This window comes from Myotis brandtii, unplaced genomic scaffold, assembly GCF_000412655.1.
Source record: "Myotis brandtii unplaced genomic scaffold, ASM41265v1 scaffold280, whole genome shotgun sequence".
NCBI lineage: Eukaryota > Metazoa > Chordata > Mammalia > Chiroptera > Vespertilionidae > Myotis > Myotis brandtii.
In genome coordinates this window covers 1,643,390-1,663,210 of record NW_005360677.1, presented here as the reverse complement: position 1 = coordinate 1,663,210, position 19,821 = coordinate 1,643,390, and the positions used below count along the sequence as shown (strand labels likewise).

General features: G+C 40.8%; 1 protein-coding gene across 4 annotated transcripts in view; it reads left to right on the top strand.

The window, feature by feature from the left end:
• Window positions 1-189: 189 nt before the first annotated feature.
• CEP41 (centrosomal protein 41kDa) overlaps window positions 190-19,821 on the top strand; it is a 36,229-nt gene continuing 16,597 nt past the window's right edge. Inside the window, exons 1-3 of one of the 4 annotated variants that reach the window (XM_005868953.2) lie at window positions 190-302; window positions 8,448-8,511; window positions 19,330-19,377. In XM_005868953.2, coding sequence (XP_005869015.1) covers window positions 270-302; window positions 8,448-8,511; window positions 19,330-19,377 — 145 coding nt within the window. In that variant the 5' untranslated portion in view covers window positions 190-269. Of the gene's footprint in view, window positions 303-8,447; window positions 8,512-14,846; window positions 16,005-16,144; window positions 16,357-19,329; window positions 19,378-19,821 lie in introns of those variants that run through there. The other 3 variants (XM_005868956.2, XM_014541861.1, XM_014541862.1) reach the window with 3 other exon arrangements.

Here is a 19,821-nt window from a genome sequence, read left to right as displayed (position 1 = left end):
CCGCTCCAGCCCGTGCGGCCCAGCCAAGAGCACAAAAGGCCTTGGCAGCCGGCGTCCCGCGTTGCCCTTGGCAACCATTGGAGTAGCATCTTCTGCCTAGACCCTGCAAAGAGGTAGTAAACGGGGCCTCCATTGGCTGGCCGGGAAAGGCAAGCCAATCGGAGAAGAGCTTGTAGGGAGGCGGCTGAGCGGAGATTGTAGGGGTAGGAAGTTAGGGTTAGAGGCAACCGGTGAGGCTAGAACCCTGAACGTGGTCGGTTGGCGCCAGTATGTCTGTCCGGAGGCACATTGGGAATCCTGAGGTGAGGGCCAGGTCCGGATCGGAGAGGCGGAGGGGGCGGGCGCACCGGAAAAGGCTCCACGTGGGCAGGGAAGAGCAGCCGGCGACTTCCAGTCTGTAGTGGTACTTCAGATGAAATGATGGTAGCTTGCACTAAGGTGGTAGAAGGATGGAAACAAGTGGGTGGGTCAGAGAGATTTAGAAAAGTGAGAAATCTGGATGTCATCCTTGGCGTCTCTTTTACCACCTTTCACATCCAGACACTTACCAAGTTCGCTGGTCCTCTCCTTTTGGTACATCTGAATCCTATTTCTGTCCACCTCCACTTCTACTTCTTTGTTTAGTCTTAACAGCGGTTCTCAACCTGTGGGTCACGACCCCTGAAAATACATCCTGCATATCAGATATTTACATTATGATTCATAACAGTAGCAAAATTACAGTTATGAAGTAGCAACGAAAATAATTTCATGCTTGGGGGTCACCACAACATGAGGAACTGTATTAAAGGGTCGCGGCATTAGGAAGGTTGAGAACCACTGCATACAGAAAGAGCAGCCATAAGCAGACCAAGCCTTCTGGAAAGGGCACAAACTATGACATTCGTTTTACCCCCACCCCACAGCACCTTTTACTGTTCCGCCCCTACTGCCCTGCTGCATTTGTGTTCATTTAATTTCCACTCGTGTTCATGGGACTCCCACCTTGGAGTAGGAGCTAGACATGCAAAGACAGTAAGTCAAGGCCTTGGTCCTGTAATGAGTTCAGTCGAGCCAGGGAGACTTGTAAACAGAATTGGATGCAATGTGGTTCGGGAGCAACAAGTAAGAGAGCCCAAGGGGAAGATAGGACCGCACGGAGGGAGAGAAGGGTGCTGGAGTGGCCGGAACCGGCCAGGGGGTGAGCCAGGCGAAGAAGCGCTGCAGGTGGGACAGGGTGCGCTTGGCAGAAGGTGTGAAACCGGCAGTGGGCAGTTCCCTGCAGAGCCCAGGTGTCAAGTCCGGAAGGGCCTTCTGTGCCTTGCTGAAACTCCTGGCCTTTCTTACGGTCCAGGCATTGCAATTTATTTTATTTTATTTTCATCTCATGGTGGATGCCTGTGAGCTATGTTGACAAAGTTGTGAGGCTGAGCTTAGGCTCCGCAGGAGAGTGCCAGGATGGATTCTGTATGACAGTGATGGCGAACCGATGACACGCATGTCAGAGGTGACACGCGAACTCATTTTTTTTGGTTGATTTTTCTTTGTTAAATGGCATTTAAATATATAAAATAAATCTCAAAAATATAAGTCTTTGTTTTGATATTTGGTTGCAAATATCAAAAAATTTCTGTATGTGACACGGCACCGGAGTTAAGTTAGGGTTTTTCAAAATGCTGACATGCCAAGCTCAAAAGGTTCGCCATCACTGCTGTATGATCTCTACCATGGAGGTGAGGGAGGGAGGTGTGGAGAGCGGCAGTCAAGCTGCCATATGTTTCTCTTGTCTGCAGGCCAGAATCCAGGAAGCCTTTTAAAGTAAAGAGGGACGCGATCTGATTTGCATTTCAGGCCGTGGTTGGGACACCTTGTGGAGATTGGATCTGAGGAGCCCAGGTCTGGGCCTAAGGAGAAATGGGTTGGGTGGTTATGATGTTATAGACCTAAGCAGCGGTTCTCAACCTGTGGGTCGCGAACAATGAAAATACACCCTGCATATCAGATATTTACATGACGATTCATAACAGTAGCAAAATTACAGTTATGAAGTAGCAACGAAAATAATTTTATGGTTGGGGGGGGGGGGCACCACAACATGAGGAACTGTATTAAAGGATCGCAGCATTAGGAAGGTTGAGAACCCCTGAAAGGCCACAGCAGGAGGGACAGAATTGAGAGAAATATTTAGGGGGTAAAATCATCAAGACCTCATCATTCGTTTTGAGAAAACGAGAGAGTGATGGATGGTCGGTTCCCAGCTGGGGCTCCTCATTGGTGCCGATGCCGTGCTAACGGGATCAGGAATGTGGGTGAAAGAGGACGGCGGGAGGAGCAGGGATGTGTGATGATACATTTGTGTCCTAAAGGAAGACGTCCAGCTTCCTCTCTTGTTGTAGCGGAGCACCGTTTCCTGTAGTTTCTTGGGAGTGCATAAGAAATAAATATATATTTTTTATTTATGCCTAAGATGTTGGTCCTGTCTAAAAATGTTAGTCCTCTACCTTCACATGTTCTTGCCTGAACGTCTGGTTGAGTATAGAATTGTTGGTTGGAACTCCATCCACATTTTGAAAACATTGCATTGTGATCTTCTAGCTTCCGGTGTTGCTGTGGGAGAAGTCCAAAGCCATTCTGTTCCTTTGCATGGGACTTGATTTTTCCTCTCTGGAAACTTGTAGAATCTTCTCTTTGTCCCCAGGGTTCTGCTCTTTCACAAAGGTACTCCTTGCTCTGTTTTCACCCATATTGTTAGGTACCAGAAAAGCGTGTCTTTCTGTTCCATAAAGTTTTCTTGAATTATTTTGTTGTTGACTTTCTCCCTCCTGTTTCCTCCATCCTCTCTTTCTTGAATTCATTATTGTGTTGCTGCTTCTATATGACTGCTTCTCAAATTTTTAAAAATTTTATCTCCTTTGTTGTTGATGACATTATTACAGAAGCCCCCCCCCCCCATTTTCCCCCTCTTTGCTCACCACCACCACCCCACCCTCCCCACCCTGGCCTTCACCACACTGTTGTCTTGTCCATTAGCTGTGCATATATGTTCTTTGGTCTACCACATCTTTGTCTTTTTGCTCTCTTGGGAGATTTGTTTAACTTTATCTTCCAATCCTTCTATTGAGTTTTTAATTTCTGCCATAATGTTTTTAATCCTTAAGAGCTCTGTTTTGGACTCTGATATCCTTTATAAAAACTCTTGTTTTGATATAAATACAGATTCACATGATATAAATACAGATTACTATGCAAAAATAGTACAAAGTAATCCCATATGCCCTTCACCCAGTTTCCCCCAATGATTATATTTTACACAAATATAGTACAATATTAAACCAGAAAATTGGCATTTGTACTATGTGTGTATAGTTCTAGGTCTTTTTATCCCATTGTAGATTTAATATACTAGTAATCAAGATTTGCACGTGTGTAGATTTTGCAATCGAGATACAGAACTATCCCATCACTACAATATCTCCTCTATACTACCCCTTCCCAGTCACATCCACTTTCTTCCCCCTCATTATCCTAACCCCTGGCAACCACTAATGTGTTCTCCATTTCTTCAATTTGTAATTTTAAGAATATTGCATAAATGGAATCAAGTAATATGTGACCTTTTGAGATTGGCTTTTCCCCACTAGAATAATGTCCTTGAGATGCATCCAAATTGTTGCTTGTAGCAATATCATTCCTTTTTATTGCTGATTAGTATTCTGTGGTTTGGATGTATAACAGTTTATTTAACCATTCAGCTATTGTGGGATATTTGGCTGCTTTCAGTTTTGGGCTATTACAAATAAAGATATGAACTTTTGGGTACAGTTCTCTGTGTGATGTTAATTTTCATTTCTCTGGGATAGGTGCCTAGGAGTACAGTTCTTGGGTTGTATGTAAGCTTACATTTAGTTTTTTTTTAGAAACTGAGTATATACGACGATGGTATTTCTTGGGTTGTATGTAAGCTTACATTTAGTTTTTTTTTTTTAGAAACTGAGTATATACGACGATGGTATATACTACATACTATATAGCCTAGGTATGTAGTAGGCCATATCATCTAGATTTCACAATGATGAAATCGCCTGTGTATTTCTCAGAGTGTATCCTCATTGTTAAGTGGCACATGACTGTACAAGTTCATGTGTGGATATGTGTTTTCATTCCTCTAATAGTGTTTTTAAATATTTTTCCCCTTCACAGCCTCAGTTTCCTCCATATTGCTATTTTTCTTTTTGTTTTGTTGGAGATGTTTGTATTAGTAAGCTTGCACTGCCATAACAAAATACCACACATCAGGTGGCTTATTCAACAGAAATTTTTTCCTCATAGTTTGGGAGGCTGGGAAGGTTAAGATCAAAGTGCTAGCCAATGTAGTTTCTGGTGAGAGCTCTCTTCTGGCTTTCAGATGTGCTCACATGACCTCTTCTTTCTGTGTGCAGGAATGGGAAAGGAGCAGGTTCTTTGGTGTTTCTCTTTGTAAGAACATGTCCACCCTTATGACCTCATTTAACTTTACTTCCTAAAGGCTCTATCTCCAAATACAGTTATATTGGGGATTGGGATTTCAATGTATGAATTTGGGGGGACACAATTCAGTCTATATCAATGTTTTCAGACTTCTTTTATCCCTACATTGTTCATTTATGTTTTCGTGTAGGAGACTTAGAATGTGATTGGACCCTGGCTGGTATGCTCAGTGGTTAGAGATAGGCTGCACACTGAAGGGTCCAGGTTCGATTCCTGGTCAAAGGCATGTACCTGGGTTTCCCATTCGCTCCCACCCCCATGTGGGAGGCAACCAGCCAATGTGTCTCTCTCCCTCTCCTGCACTTTCTCCGAAAAGCAATGGGAAAAATATCCTCAGGTGAGAATTGACAATAACAACACAAAATTAAAAATGTGATTGGTGCCCAGCCAGTGTAGCTCAGTGGTTGAGAGTCAGTCCATGAACCAGGAGGTCACGGTTCGATTCCCAATCAGGGCACATGCCCAGGTGGCAGGCTCAATCCCCAGTAGGGGGAATGCATGAGGCAACCAATCAGTAATTCTCCCTCATCATTGATGTTTCTATCTCTCTCTTCCTCTCTGAAATCAATAAAAATATATTTTTTTAAAATAAAGATGGAGAAACTGAGTCTCAGTAAGTTGCTCAGGAGTGCACAGCCAGTAAGCAACCGTAGCCCACCCACCACCCAGTCTGACAACCTAAAATGTTTCTAAACATTGACAGTTGTCCCTGGGGTGGGGGGAGAAAAGTGCACTTGTCTGAGAACCAGTTACCTATAGGATAATATCCGGGTTTCCTAGCATGGATACAAGGTCCTTTGTGATCTGTCCCTGTGTGTCTCTCCAGCCTCATCTGACCCCAGGTTGCCCCCTATGGCTGCCCTCAAAGAGCCTGTTATAATACCACAGACATGAACCTTCTCAGCCTCTCTGTCTCCCCTGTCGCTCCCACCCACTACTCCTTGAGTTTAGCTAATTGACTCAGCCCTCAGATTTCACCCTCAGGAAACGGTTCTTTGCTCTTGGTCTGGTTTAGGGGCTCATTTTACATACTCCTGTGGCACCCCCAGCTTCTCTCTCCTTGTTTATCGTGCAGTGTGGCATCCGTTCACTCGCCTTCCTTTCCAGCACCAGGCAGAGCTGGACGGCTGAGAATGTGTTTTTTACCTCTGTGTCCTCGGCACAGTGGTTTACTCCTAGAAGGCACCCAGTAAATGTCGACTGAATGAATGGTTGGCACCCAATACGGCTTTTTTGAATGAATGGTTTTCCTTGAAACAGCTTCTTTTTCAGTTCTTTCACTTTCCGCCATCCCATCCTGTTTATGTAATTGAAAAAAAGCCAGTTGGTCAGTAGGTCAAGAAACAGTCACCCCAAAGCAAGAATTTTAATGAAAAAAGTATGGCAGCTCCATAAAACCCACGGTGCTCTGCTTAGAGCGGAGCACAAATACTTTTACGTTGCGATTGGTACTAGAAAGTCAGGAACAAGAAGTTGGACCAAAATAGGAAAATGGGAAGAAATACTACATTTTCCTACTGCAGCATATGGATTTCTCATTAGGCTGTGTAAGGGAAAACCGGGGGCGGGGGGGCTCCGTGACTGCAGCTGTCCACACTCCCCCCATCATTCTGCTGCCACCACACCTGGTCCCCAGAGACACCCTCACTTCTTAGCTATGTTGGCTTAGGTATGGACAAATCCCCTTAGTTCAGCAGAGACAAGCCTGGAATTTTTCAAAAGAAGCTTTGCTAGGCAACTAGGAAAAAAGCAAAACAAAAGTAAAAACAGGAAATAGCATATAGAAATTATAAAAATACGGAGAGCAAAATAGAAAAAAAGAAAATTTCTAGCCTAAGATAACTGAGTTCCAGTATTAGCTTTTCTTTTTTTAAAAAAATATGTTTTTTTTTAATCAATTTCAGAGGGGAAGGGAGAGGGAGATAGAAACACCAACGATGAGAGAGAATCGATTGATTGGCTGCCTCCTGCATGTCGCCACTGGCAATCAAGCCTGCAACCTGGGCATGTGCCCTTGACCAGAATCGAACCCAGGACCTTTCAGTCCCCAGGCCGATGCTCTATCCACTGAACCAAACCAGCAGGGCAAGTATTAGCTTTTCTTGACTCAATTTACCAGGCACATGTTTTCCGGTTTTTTGTTTGTTTGTTTGTTTGTTTGCTTTTGGGTTTTTGTTTTGTTTTGCTGTGGTATTGTCTTCCTCTGGGAACTTGTCCTAAAGTCCCTCTTTTTAATCTTTGAATATTTTCTTTCACTTAAAAATTTTCTCAAAAAAAATAAAAAAGGAAAGGAAGAATCTTCTCCATCTTCATCTAGGAAGGAGTTGAAATTGGCATTAGAGTCCCTTTTTCTTCTAGACGGCAGGTGACTGATCAGATGGAGAAACCTTTCAGGGTAAAATAGTTCAGGGGTCCCACAAACACATCCATGGCGAAGGTTTTACTTACCTAGGGCGAAATGAAAAACAGGTAATGTCAGTGAGTTTTTTAATAATAATAAAGGACCAATCTTTATTTTGAGATTTTTTTTCTTTCTTTTTAAGTGTTAAAATAGCAGATGGTAGTTTTGAGTCGTTAACTAAATGCTGTAGTTACCTACGTTTTCAAGGGCAAGTGATACAGGTTTTAAAGTTTGATGTTCTCATCTAAGGAACCACCAGGTAGTTGTGATAATACAGTCCTCATTCTATATATTCATTTATTGATTGATTATTAAGTCCTGGGTGAATACAAATTTGAGTAAGTTATTGTCCCTGCCTTCAAGGAAATCCTAGCCTAGAGAAGAAGGTCGAATTGTAAACAGTGGTACAGGGTGTCCATATTCTGGGAGGGAGGGAGAAAAGAAAGTGCCTAATTCCACCTGGGACAGCTTATAGAGGAAGTGAAGTTTTGTCTGAGAAAAGGCATCCTAGGCGGACATTTGCTAAGACTGGAGACCTGAATGAATGTGGCACATTTTGGGGAACACTCAGGCAACTTTAACTTGGCAACATGTGGGCGAGTGGCGAAAGGTGAAGCTGGAAAGGTATATTACCCGGTTTAACTTCATATTCCACAGCTACCTGTGACTGAACATATGGTTTTCATACTTGTAGGCCAGAAAAAAAGCCTGAGCAAGCAAGTATATTCTATAATGTCCTTATTCATCAGCCTTTCCTCAGTCCATGGCTTTTGAAAATTTAATGTGGGTCAATGTCCTGAGCTTGGATTCAGAGTTCACTGCCAGAGTACAGGACAAGGGAGACCCAAGACAGGCATCTTTCCTGGCCATAAACTTACCCCGAGCCCGGATGTGCCCCAGCTGCACCCTGAGCAGCTGCCATTGTCGTGACGTCTGTGGAGCCGCGGACTCCAGGCAGGCAGCGGGAGAGGCCTGCCAAACTGGTCCCGGCCCTACAACATCTGGGCGCTGTGCTCGGGTCTGGATCCACGTGCCCCCTTTTCAGGAGAGATGTGGATACAAGCTAGAGGGTCTCCAGAGGAGATGGCCTACAAGTCATCATACCAAGAGTAAAATTAAAAAGAAGAACTAGAGAGCTGCCTTGAGTTGGTTTAACTGATTTCTTGAGGCAGAGGCGGGTGGCTTATTCTGGGTTGCAACAGTGGACTGGATGGAAATTAGTGACCAATTTTGGCTCAATGTCAGAAATGATTTTAAGAGCCTTTTTCCCGAGTCCTTTTTTTTACATACGGCTATGAGATTATTTTGGCAAAATATGCAAATGTTTTGACAGAAACAAGACAGCCATCTTCACCTGTAGAGATGCTGTAGCACATAGTCCTATCTTTAAGGGATTGTTGGACCTCTTTCTACCTATAAATTCGATGAAATTGTAGCATTTGTTCTATTTTTTAAGTAACTGACTCTTTCCTAACTTTGCCACCCTTATCTTTACAGTACATTAATCCAATGTATTGTGAATTTTTAATTTTTTTTTTAGTATCTGACCAAAAGGATACCACAAAACCCAAAGTATCAGCATGTCAAGTCAAGACTGGACACTGGTGAGTAAAGACTAAAAAATTAAAACTTTTTAAAAATTCAAAAGCTAATTATTGGCAAGAAGCAGCTAAAAGTTTCCCACTGTCTTGTTTGATGTCTTTCTGGGCTCAGGGACTTGTTTTTGATACCTGTTTGTCAGATTGTCAGCCACAATTCCATTCACAGAATTAGCTTATTATAAATTGAGAAATTGATGAAAACATTGTTCAATAAGTTGCAGGGCTGAGGCTAATAAATATCAGATGGTCAACTTCTATTTGGGGACACCTCAAGTATGTTTCTTTAGACTGGGAGTAATAGATTATACTTGTGTGCCTTTGTTCAATTTGGTATTTGCAGAGTTCCGGCTCCATGCAAAGTTATGGCCTATGGGACTAGAAAGATGAGTGTGAATTGTGATTTTTTGCAATCAAAGAGCTTAGATTCAAGTGGAGGCAGACAGACTTGAATGAGTAACTGAAATACCAGACAAAATTAAATTAGTGCTGCAATTCAGGTAAAATGAAATTTGAGTGTATTACTGCTTATTTCCATGCTGTTAACATTTTTCACCAGGCCCCTTGTGGATTTGCAGCCTTGTGAGATTTTTGTTGTTTATTTGTTTAGTTTTTTTTTCAAACTTTTAAAGCCTGCTGTGGAAAATCCATCCTATTAAGATGGTTTCGCTAGTAGATTGGGGTACTGCATGCCTTTAGAATACTGAACATTCCACCAGTAACCTGAAGACAACTGAGAAAATAAATTGGGATGTCAACTTTGTTTAAATCTCATTCATTTTGTCTTTGTCTTTTTCCAGTCTCCTTCAAAATCATTACCTCACACTGTACATGTTTCCTCATATAAAATAGAGTTAAATGCTTTAAATGAACCCATTTGCAGATACAATTTCTGGGGATCTTTCTTTCAAACATTTCCGTGCTGTACAGATATTTCCTTGCAAATATCCTGTTTGATGGGAGGTAAAAAAAATATTATCTGTTATTGAGAAGCAGGAAATTGTGGCACAGAGATCGTGTGATTTACATGAAGTTCAGTAAAGAAGCTAGAACGGATTTGTATGCAGGATGAGGAAGTGGATGTTGGAGAACTGGTGCAAAGTCCTGTGTATTGTTTCAGTCCTGTGTACTGTCCTAATTTTTCCCCAGAGCTGAGGGTTTTTCCCCCAAAAAAATATATATTTGTGTATAGCTTTATATCTTTGTCTCTTAGAAATTGAACTGAAATTTCAATGAAAATCCATTTCTTTCTCCTCAGTTTCTCAATTCATAACCAAAATTTGACTCAGTATAATGATACCTGAAATTAATTTCAGTTTTAAATATCTTTTTTATAACACATAGTGATTACCTATATCCTTTTATATTCTGAGATTTTCGCTGTTGTTGTTGTTGATCCTCACCTGAGGGTATTTTTCCATTGATTTTTAGAGAGAGTGGAAGGAAGGGGGGGAGAGAGAGAGAGAGAGAGAGAGAAAGAGAGAGAGAGAGAGAGAGAGAGAGAGAGAGAGATGAGAGAGACACATCGATTGGTTGCCTCCCACATGCACCCCAACCAGGGCCTTAGATCGAACCTGCAACCCCGTTATGTACCCTTGACTGGAAATCGAACCCGAGACCCTTTGGTGGGTGGGCCGATGGTCTAAACACTGACCCACACCGGCCAAGGCTATCCTGACATTTTAAGCTAGTGTTTTGCTAATAAAACTTTTTATTTGGGGGTAATTATAGATTCATATGGAATTATAAGAAATGATTTAGAGAGATTCCATGTATCCTTGACTCAGTGTCCCATGGTAACATCTTGGGAAATGATACTGCAAAATCACAACCATGAGATTGACATTGATGTTTACAGACTGGATACAGAACATATCCATCACCACAAGGATCCTTCGTGCTGCTCTTTTAAAGCCACTTCCGCTTTCCACCCTCACCTCCTCCCTAACCATGGCAACCACTCATCTGTTCTCCATTTCTAGAATTTTGTCCTTTCACAAATGCTGTATAAATGGAATCATACAATATGCAACTTTTCGGATTGGCTTTTCCGCTCAGCATAATTCTTTGGTGGTCTATCCAAGTTTTTGCATTTATTAGTAGTTTGTTCCTTCTTGTTACTGAGTAGTTATACCATGGTATACGACAGTACAACCGTTGCTTGTTGAAGGAGGTTTGGATTGTCTCCACCTTTTGACTATGACAAATAAAGTTGATGTATACATTTGTGAACAGATTTTTGTGTGAATATAAGTCTTCATTTCTCTGGGATAAATGCCCAGAAGTACAATTGCTGGGTTGTATGGTAGTTGCAGTTGTGTTTTTTTAAGAAACTGCCCAACTATTTTTCCAGCGTGGCTGGACCATTTTATATTCCCACCAGCAATGTCTGAGTGATCCAATTTCTCCACATCCTTACCAGCATTTATTTGGTTTTTTACTTTAGCCATTCTGATCGATATGCAGGGGCATGTCGTTATGGCTGTGATCTGCATTTCCCGAATGGCTAATGATGTTGTGCGTCTCTTCATGCACTGACTTACCATCAGTCTGTCTTCTTCAGTGAAATGTCTGTTCCTGGCTTTTGCCTATGTTCTAACTGAATTGTTTGCTTTTTAATTGTTGACTTTTGAGGGTTCCTTATGTGTCCTAGCCAGTCCTTTGTTGGATACATGCTTTGCAAATACTTCCTCCCACTCTGCAGCCTGTCTTTTCATCCTCCTAGCAGGGTCTTTCAAAAAGCAAAAGTTTTTAATTTGGGGAAAGTGCAGTTTTAATGTTTCCTTTTGGAGTCATGCTTTGCTGTCAAGTCTAAGAACTTTTTGCCTCACCTGGATCCCAAAGAGCTTCTATTATGCTTTTTTTCTAAACGTTATATAGCTTTAAGTTTTACATTGAAGTCCATGATACATTTTCAGGTAATGTCTGTGTGAGATATGTGACTTAGAGTGAGATTAACGTTTTGCTCTGGATGTTCAGTTGCTCTAGCCCCATTTGTTAAAAAGATGACCTTTCCTCCATTGAATTGCATGTTCACCTTTGTCAAAAACCAGTTGGGCATATTTATATGGATCTACTTCTGAGTTCTCCATTCTGTTCCATTGACCTATATGTCTATTCCTCTGCCAGCACCACACAGGCCTGATTACTGTAAATTAGATACTTAAACTTGGTTGCTGATTACTCCCACTTTACTTTTCTTTACAAAATTATTTTAGCTATCTTAATTCCTTTGCTTTTTCCATGTAAATTTTAGAATAATCTTATTTACACCTACAATAATATTACTATGATTTTAATAGTAGTTGCATTAAACCTATGTATATTCATTTGGGGAGAATTGACATCTTGCTATGTTGAATCTTCCAATTCATTAATATACTATGTCTCTCCATTTATTTACACCTTCTTTGATTTATTTCATCAGCATTGTATAGTTTTCAGGATATAAATCCTATACATGGTCTGTTACATTTACACCTAAGTATGTAATTTTTTGAACAATTGTAAATGGCCCTATATTTTAAATTCTGGTATCTAAGTGTTTATTGCTAGAAATACAGCTTATTTTTGTATGTTTATTTTGTATCCGGGACCTTGCAGAACTCACTTTTTTTAGGTACAGGAGGCATTTTGGTATATGTTTTTTGGGGTGAAACAGGGAAGGTTGTAGATTCCTTGGGCTTTCCTGTGTAGACAATCATGTCATCTACTAAAAGGAACAGTTTTATTTCTTCCTTTCCAGTCTGTACACTTTTCATTTTCTTTTGTCGCCTTATCGCTCTGGCTAGAAGTAACAGCACTATGTCACATAAAAGTGAAAAGAGTAGACATCTTTGTCTTTTCCCAGCCTTAGGGGAAAAGTATTTACTCTTTCATCATTAAGTGTAGTGTTAGCTATATTAGGTCAAGGAAATTTCCTCCTATGGCTGTTTTTCTGAGAGTTTCTATCATGAATGACTGTTGAATTTTCCTAAATGCTTTTACTGCATCAATTAATATAATCATGTGATTTTTTTTCCCTTTAACTTGTTAATATAGTGGATTTTCAATATTGTACTAGTTTTGTATCCATGGGATAAATCTCATGTAGTCATGGTGTATAATTCTTTTTCTTTTTTAATATTTATTGTTGCAAGTATTACATATGTCCCTTTTCTTCCCCCCGTAGACTCCCTCCAGATCACCCCCACTCCCCACTCCAGGCCTTCAGCACCCTATTGTCTGTGTCCATGGGTTATGATATATGTATACAAGGTCTTTGGTTGATTACCTCTCACCCATCTACCCTCCCCGCCTTCCCTCTGAGATTCTACACTCTGTTCCATGCTTCCATGTCTTTAGAACCACTCCATTCATCAGTTTATTTTGTTAATTAGATTCCACATATGAGTGAGATCATGTGATACCTGTCTTTCTCTGACTGACTTATTTCACTCAGTCATACTCTCCAGGTCCCTCCATGCTGTCTCAAGGGTAAGAGATTCTTCTTTTTTACTGCTGCATAGTATTCCATGGTATACATGTACTACAGCTTTTTTACCCACTTGTCCACTGATGGGCACTTGGGCTGTTTCCAGGTCTTAGCTATTGTAAATTGTGCTGCTATGAACATAGGGGTGCATATATTCTTTCTACTGATATCAGGGAGAGGGAGAGAAGGATAGAAACATCAGTGAGGAGAAAGAATTATTGATCAGCTGCCTCCTGCACTCCCTGTAATGGGGATCGAGCCAGCAACCCCGGGTATGTGCCCTCATCGCAAATCAAACTGTGACCTCCTGATTCATGGATCAACGTTCAACCACTGAGCCACACCAGCTCAACAATATGTGGTCTTTTATACCTGGCTTCTCTCGCTTAGCATCAGTGTTTCAAGGGTCAGTGTTGTTGTAGCATGTGTCAGTGCTTTATTCCTTTCTATTGCCAAATAGTATTTTGTATAGCGATTCCACATTTTGCTTATCCACTCATCAGTTAGTGGACATTTGGTTCATTTAGACTTTTTGGCCACAATGCTGCTATGAACATTAGTATACAAGTTTTTGTGTGAACATATGCTTTCAGTTCTCTAGGTTACATACCTAGGAGTTGAATAGTGGGTCCTATGTTACCTCTGTGTTTACTTCTTTTAGGAACTGCCAAACTGTTTTCCAAAGCAGCTGCAATGCAGGAGGGCTCTATTTTCTTCACATCCTCAAAAATGTTTTATTGTCCATCATTTTGATCACAGTCATGGTTGTAGGTGTGAAGTGTTATCTCATTGTGGTTTTGATTTGCATTTCCCTAATGACTAATGATGTTGAGCACCTTTTTATGTGCTTATTAGCATTTGTATATCTCCTGTGGAAAAGTGGCTATTCAAACCATTTTGCCCATTTTTTAAATTGTGGGTTATTTTTCTCTTAATTGTTGAGTTATAAGCGTTATTTTGTATTCTCTGGATTCTGGACCCTAATCAGAAATAGGATTCGCAAATATTTTCTCCCTTTTTGTGGGTCATCCAGGGTTTTTGTTGTATTTAGCTGGAGGAGTAGAGAAAAATACATCCACCTCATCTTCCTGTAAGTAAATGTCTCCCAAACTCGTTTTTAATGGCTTTGGAAGGACCAACGTGTGCTTCATTGCTTAAAACTCAAAGTTTAGTTTAAACTCAGTGTGGGAGAGTCGTTTTATTCTAGTGTTCAATTTCTTTTGTTGTTTCAAATTGTTTTAACAATTTAGGGAAAAGATTTTAAATTTTTTCTATGCGTTTTTATGACTTACCTCCCTGTGTATTCAGTATAGTGGCCTGTGTATTATATGCCAAGTTATACTACAGATCCCTTTAGCCCTCTTGGTAGCCATCAGAGCCTGAGACAATGCAAAGCTGTGTTCTGTCCAGATATTATCACTTATCTGTATGCCATTAAGGTGAAAAGGGTGAGGAGACCTGGTTAAGAAAACACAAGAGACCTTATAGCCCAAGTGAGAGTAAAGAGGTCCCATCTGTGGTATGTTTTTAAGCTCTGCCATCAGAGCCATAGAAACAGGCACAGGAATGAGTGAGCATTTCTCATTTCTAGGCTAAATAGATAGGTCTTTCATATTTTCTTACCAAACAATGAGTAATTCAGAGATAATCACAAGAAATCAAGGATTTCCTGATATCTCCTGTCTTCACCCAAATCATTGGCTACTGAGTTCTTCAAAGACTGATGATGCCTTCTTCCTTGGTAAAGATGGTTTTTTACGTCTATACTCCTGATTCTACTTCTCTTATAAACTCAAACACCAGTGTATAGCCATGGCTGGGAATATCAGAATTATTTTGAACTTCAAATATTTCTTTTGTTCCATAGGTGCCTGGGTGTATCTTACCAGCTCCCCAGCATTGCCAGACTGTACCATGAATGGATTATGCTTCTGATGAAATCCCTGGCGGCGTTTTGTTCCGTTTCCACTGCAGGGTTCTCGTTTATTCTCAAGCACCCTCTCTGTGTTTCTGCTCTGCAGCACCGCAGGCTGATTAAGGAACACTTCCCAAGCCACAGGGCTCCCCCTTTGTTCGTCTCCTACACTCTTTCATTGCTTGTATTATCCCCTCATTTCACTCCATTTTCGGTCTAATTTCAAATTTCTTTAGCTCTCTAAAATTCTGTAGCCTTCTCCACTCAGTGTTTTCTAGCCTTATTTTTTTTATTCACCTTACTTTTATTATCTCTGCACAAACTAGTATTTTCTTTTTTTCTTTCGTCTACTTTTCCTGAATTTTTGCTAATAGCCTTGATCTGTAGCAGTCAAACTCATTACAGTCTAGGTACTCTTCATCTTTTTCAGTTTTTAATTCTGTTTCTTGTGTCAAAGGAAGAAATGTATGTGAAAGCCTTTTACAAACCAGAAAGCACTATACACTCGTATAACTTATTGAGATTAACAAAGGACCACTGTGCCTCTTTTCACGCTTTCTGCTCCTTCTGAGCCCAAAGAACTTCTCCATAGAGGAGGGGAATATTGAAGAAAAATAAAGCAATGGAGTTGTCTCTTAGCAACCGGGTCTGCCTTATAAATCTTACTTTAGATTACTGCTGCTCAAAATCACTTGCTTTTCTTACTGGCTTAGTGCAAATAATGTTATTAAATTATCGGAAAAGAAAGGAAAAAATATACTGAATGAGTCGCTTAGTTCATCGACTCTGCTCTATCTTTGCATAACGCTGTTGATATAGTTGGGTTGTCTCTTTCTCTTGGTTCAAATTGAAAAAGTTTATAAATATATCTTTTGTTGCTACTTAAGTTGTAAACTAAGTAGAAACTAAATACCACCTTATACATTTCTAGGTTACCTGACTCCTGAAACAATATGGGTCGTATAGGTAGTATATAACAAACACTGCGTATAAATCAGGTTGTACATTTAAAGAAAAGTGGGTATACAAAACTCAAACCAGATTGTGGTATGATTACTTGCATTATAAAAATAACTCGTGAGGATTCTTCAGATATCTTTTAGTGTCTCCTGTGCTTGACAATGGAGAAGAGAGATATTCCCTTCGTGTGTGTGTGTGTGTGTGTGTGTGTGTGTGTGTGTGTGTGTAAATAGTCCTTGGCTTCCCCAGTAATAAGGTAGATAAGACTTGCACACAAATAAGGCAGTGAAATGATAAATGCCTGTGAGTGGAAAGCCAAGCACGGAGGATGGAAAGGTCCCTCCCAGCCTGGTGAGCTGTTATGATTACATGGACAAGGTGACATGTTCAAGAATCCAAGACTAACAGAGATTTTGTCAAGTTTGGAATTAAGACAAGATTGAAATGGTCGGCAAGATATTGGTGCCTTCAGCACTAGAGCAAGGAGTTTAAATTTTAGCCAGTAAGCAATAGGGAGCCACTGACTTCTTTTTTTCTTAAATCAAAATCTTGTCTAAGAAAATTTATCGTGCAATAATTGTAATTTCAATTCTTTTAAAAACTGGTTTGTTGATATTCCTTTAGGCTCCTTACTCTTGTATAAAACAAAGATGTTTACAAGTTAATCAATTATAGAATTGTTTTATTTCTAGTCTCTTTAAAGGGTAGTCAAAAAACTATTTTCAGATGAAATAAGATCTGGTAAGATAAGCTAATGAGTTGAGCTTCATATGAAGAGGGGTAGAATACTACTTTCCATACCTTCTGAAGTCACTGTGAGGGAACTTTGTGTCGATTAGTCAGCCACCCTGCTGTCTCAGTTCTCCAACTGGGACAATGCAGAAATCCACCATTTCCTCTTTTTTTCTTCCTACGTGGATAGAATGAATATCTTTAGTGAAAATAGCTTCTTCTCAATGGCCCTCTTAGATTTGTTCTTAATTTTGCCAAACATTTGTTTACCTGAGCAAAAGACTTTGTTTCCCTGCCTTTTCCTTTACTGGGAAAAACAAACAGTGGGAGTGACAGCTTGTTGTGAGGCACTGCTGGTACAAAGATGAATTGCTGTGTAAATACTCTGAAAATGTTGATAATTGACTGTTAGTGAAAATGCAGTGTGGCTTGTTTTGTTTTGTTTTGTTTTGTTTGTTAATCCTCACCCAAGGATATTTTTCCATTGATATTTAGAGTGAGTGGAAGGGAGGGAGAAAGACAGAGAGAGAAACATTGGTGTGAGAGAGACAATAGATTGATTGCCTCCCGCATGTGCCCCGATGGAGCCTGCAACCCAGCTATGTGCCCGTGACCGAAATCGAACCCGGGACCCTTCAGTCCACAGGCGATGCTCTATCCAAACCAGCTAGGGCAGGAAATGCAATGTTTTAATAATGAAGACTATAGAATAAGGTTGGCTATTACTTTCCATGCATAGCATGCCTTGGGGGATTTAGAGCATGAAATGCTTCCCACCTGCTTCTGTTAAGGAAGTAACACTTCCTACGTATTTACCTCACAGTTAAATCGTGTTTTTAAAACATTACAACTAGAGAAGCGATGTGTTTTAGTGAGCCATATTAGATGAACAAAGGACCACTTTGTTCATCTAGTCATTCACTTGCTGTGTCAGGACAAGTCAGGACTCTTTCTTTGTGCCTTGGTATTCTGATGAGACCGTCTGAAGCCACCCTGGCCAAAAAAAACCTGCATGCCAGCAACATGCGACTGCCGGGGACTCGGGGACACAGAACCACAAGCTGTTATGTAAAATAGTTCAAGAATGAGATTGTGTGCCCTAACCAGTTTGGCTCAGTGGATAGAGCGTTGGCCTGCAGACTGAAAGGTCCCAGGTTCGATTCCGGTCAAGGGCATGTACCTTGGTTGCGGGCACATCCCCAGTAGGAGGTGTGCAGGAGGCAGCTGATCGATGTTTCTCTCTCATCGATGTTTCTAACTCTCTATCTCTCTCCCTTCCTCTCTGTAAAAAATCAATAAAAATATATTTAAAAAAAAAAAAAGAATGAGATTGTGGGTGCTGAGCAGCACACTGTTTGCCCTGGTGTCTTCCCCCACCGCACTGACCACACCGGCTCCCACCTGAGTTCAGAGCCGCAGGGAGAGGGAGGGATATGTGTCTGGGAAGAATCATGGTTTCCTCTGGAAAGCTGGTCACGTCTCGAGTCAGTCCCAGCCTGAAGAACCTAGAGAAGATCTTGTTTGATTCTAATCCTGCTCTTTGGTGCCATGTGAGTCTCTCCTGCGTCTCTTGAGAAGGCGCAGGCAATTCTGTCTCTGAGCTTCGGAGGAGAGACTCCGGCTCTAAGACTGCACACCGAGTCCAAATCCCTGAGAATGTGTGTCTTCAGATGAAAAAAAAAAATTTAGCTCAGTGGAATTTAATTCCATGATGAATGATAACAAATGACATAAGTTATTTTTGAAAATGAATTTTGGGTTTCAGAGCTAGACTTTTCTTTCTCTGCTTCTGACTTAACCATGAAGAAAAATTCAGAATAATCCTTAAAAACAGTAGTTCTTGCCATTCATTGAAAAGCATTTTGTTATCTGAAGTTGGGCTCCTCTCAAGGTTTAAAAGTTAGGAGCACAATTTTAGAAATAAGAAAGTATTTTGCATGTTTTCCCCTCTTTGCTATACCGTTTAGGTGCCAGATAGAGCTTGCTCTAATGACTCGAATCAAATGAAAGCATGTCCAGTGAAAATCACCTCTGGCTTGAGAACCAGACTGTAGTTCATTCAGAAACCAGAATGATCCTGGCCCAGTTTTAATGCACGCAAACTCTCCAGCCCACCTTGGCTGGAAGTTGGTATTGTAGAACCAGGCTATAAACCGTGAGGGCCGGGGACTCCACACTGTGGGAATCTGCTGTTATTTCTCAGCAAATAAATCCACCGTGAATTCCAGTGTACAGACTGTGTGGTCTAGTTCAGGCTGCAACATCAGCATGAATAGAGGAAGGCCAAGTTCAGGAAAGAGGGAAACCACAAGACTTAAGTGGGGAGGAAAGGGTTGCTTGGGTAGCCACAACGGCACATTTTGGACATTTGAAGATCATTGCCTCTCTTTCTCCTTCTTTCTTTCTTCCACATAAAGATTATGGAGGGAGTAAAAGGAGGAAAGCCTTGACTCAAAAAGGAAAAAAATTACATAAAATGATCATCTTTACTGCCAGGGACTTCTTAATTGGGTGTGCACCCCAACTTAACACATTTGACCAAACATTTCCCATGATTCATCATCTTTTAATGATGCTGTATAATTCAAAAAAGATTATTACTATGTGTGGCCCATTTGCCTCCTGTAATTCTGTAAGAACAGGATAGGAAGGCTTAGGGAATACTTGTACTCCATTTTGTTTTCACAGTGTTACTAATTTCCTTCCATTAAAAACATATCTAAAATCTTTATTCTCTTTTTAGGTAACAGTATGACTAAATACATTGAGAAGCTAGAAGAGATCAAAAAAAGTAAGTAGCACTATTATTGATGGGCTGGCATAATGGGACCCTGTAGTAGTTCTATAAGTTGGTTATTAACAACCCTAATCATACTCTATAACTGACACACACGGAGAGCTATGGGAGTCCACTGGCAGGTGGCTGGAGAGATGTGGGAAACACGTTACCTTCCTGGTTAGCTGCTAGGATCGTGGCTTGTGGGTCGAGTTGTGCCTGACTTAGACCTCAGAGGAGGTGTTAATGTAGGAATGTAGAGTGAGCAGCGAGAACCTGCACTTTAGTTTTATTGTTCTACGGTCTTCTTAGCCTTTTTCAAGGTACTTAATCTTTCCTCCTTTCTCAATACCTGAGATAGGAGTAATAATGTCTTATTTCATAACACTTTTTTGAGTATAAATTAGTACTCAGGAAAGCCTTAGAGATATGAGAAAGAGCTTATTCTTAAAGCGATGT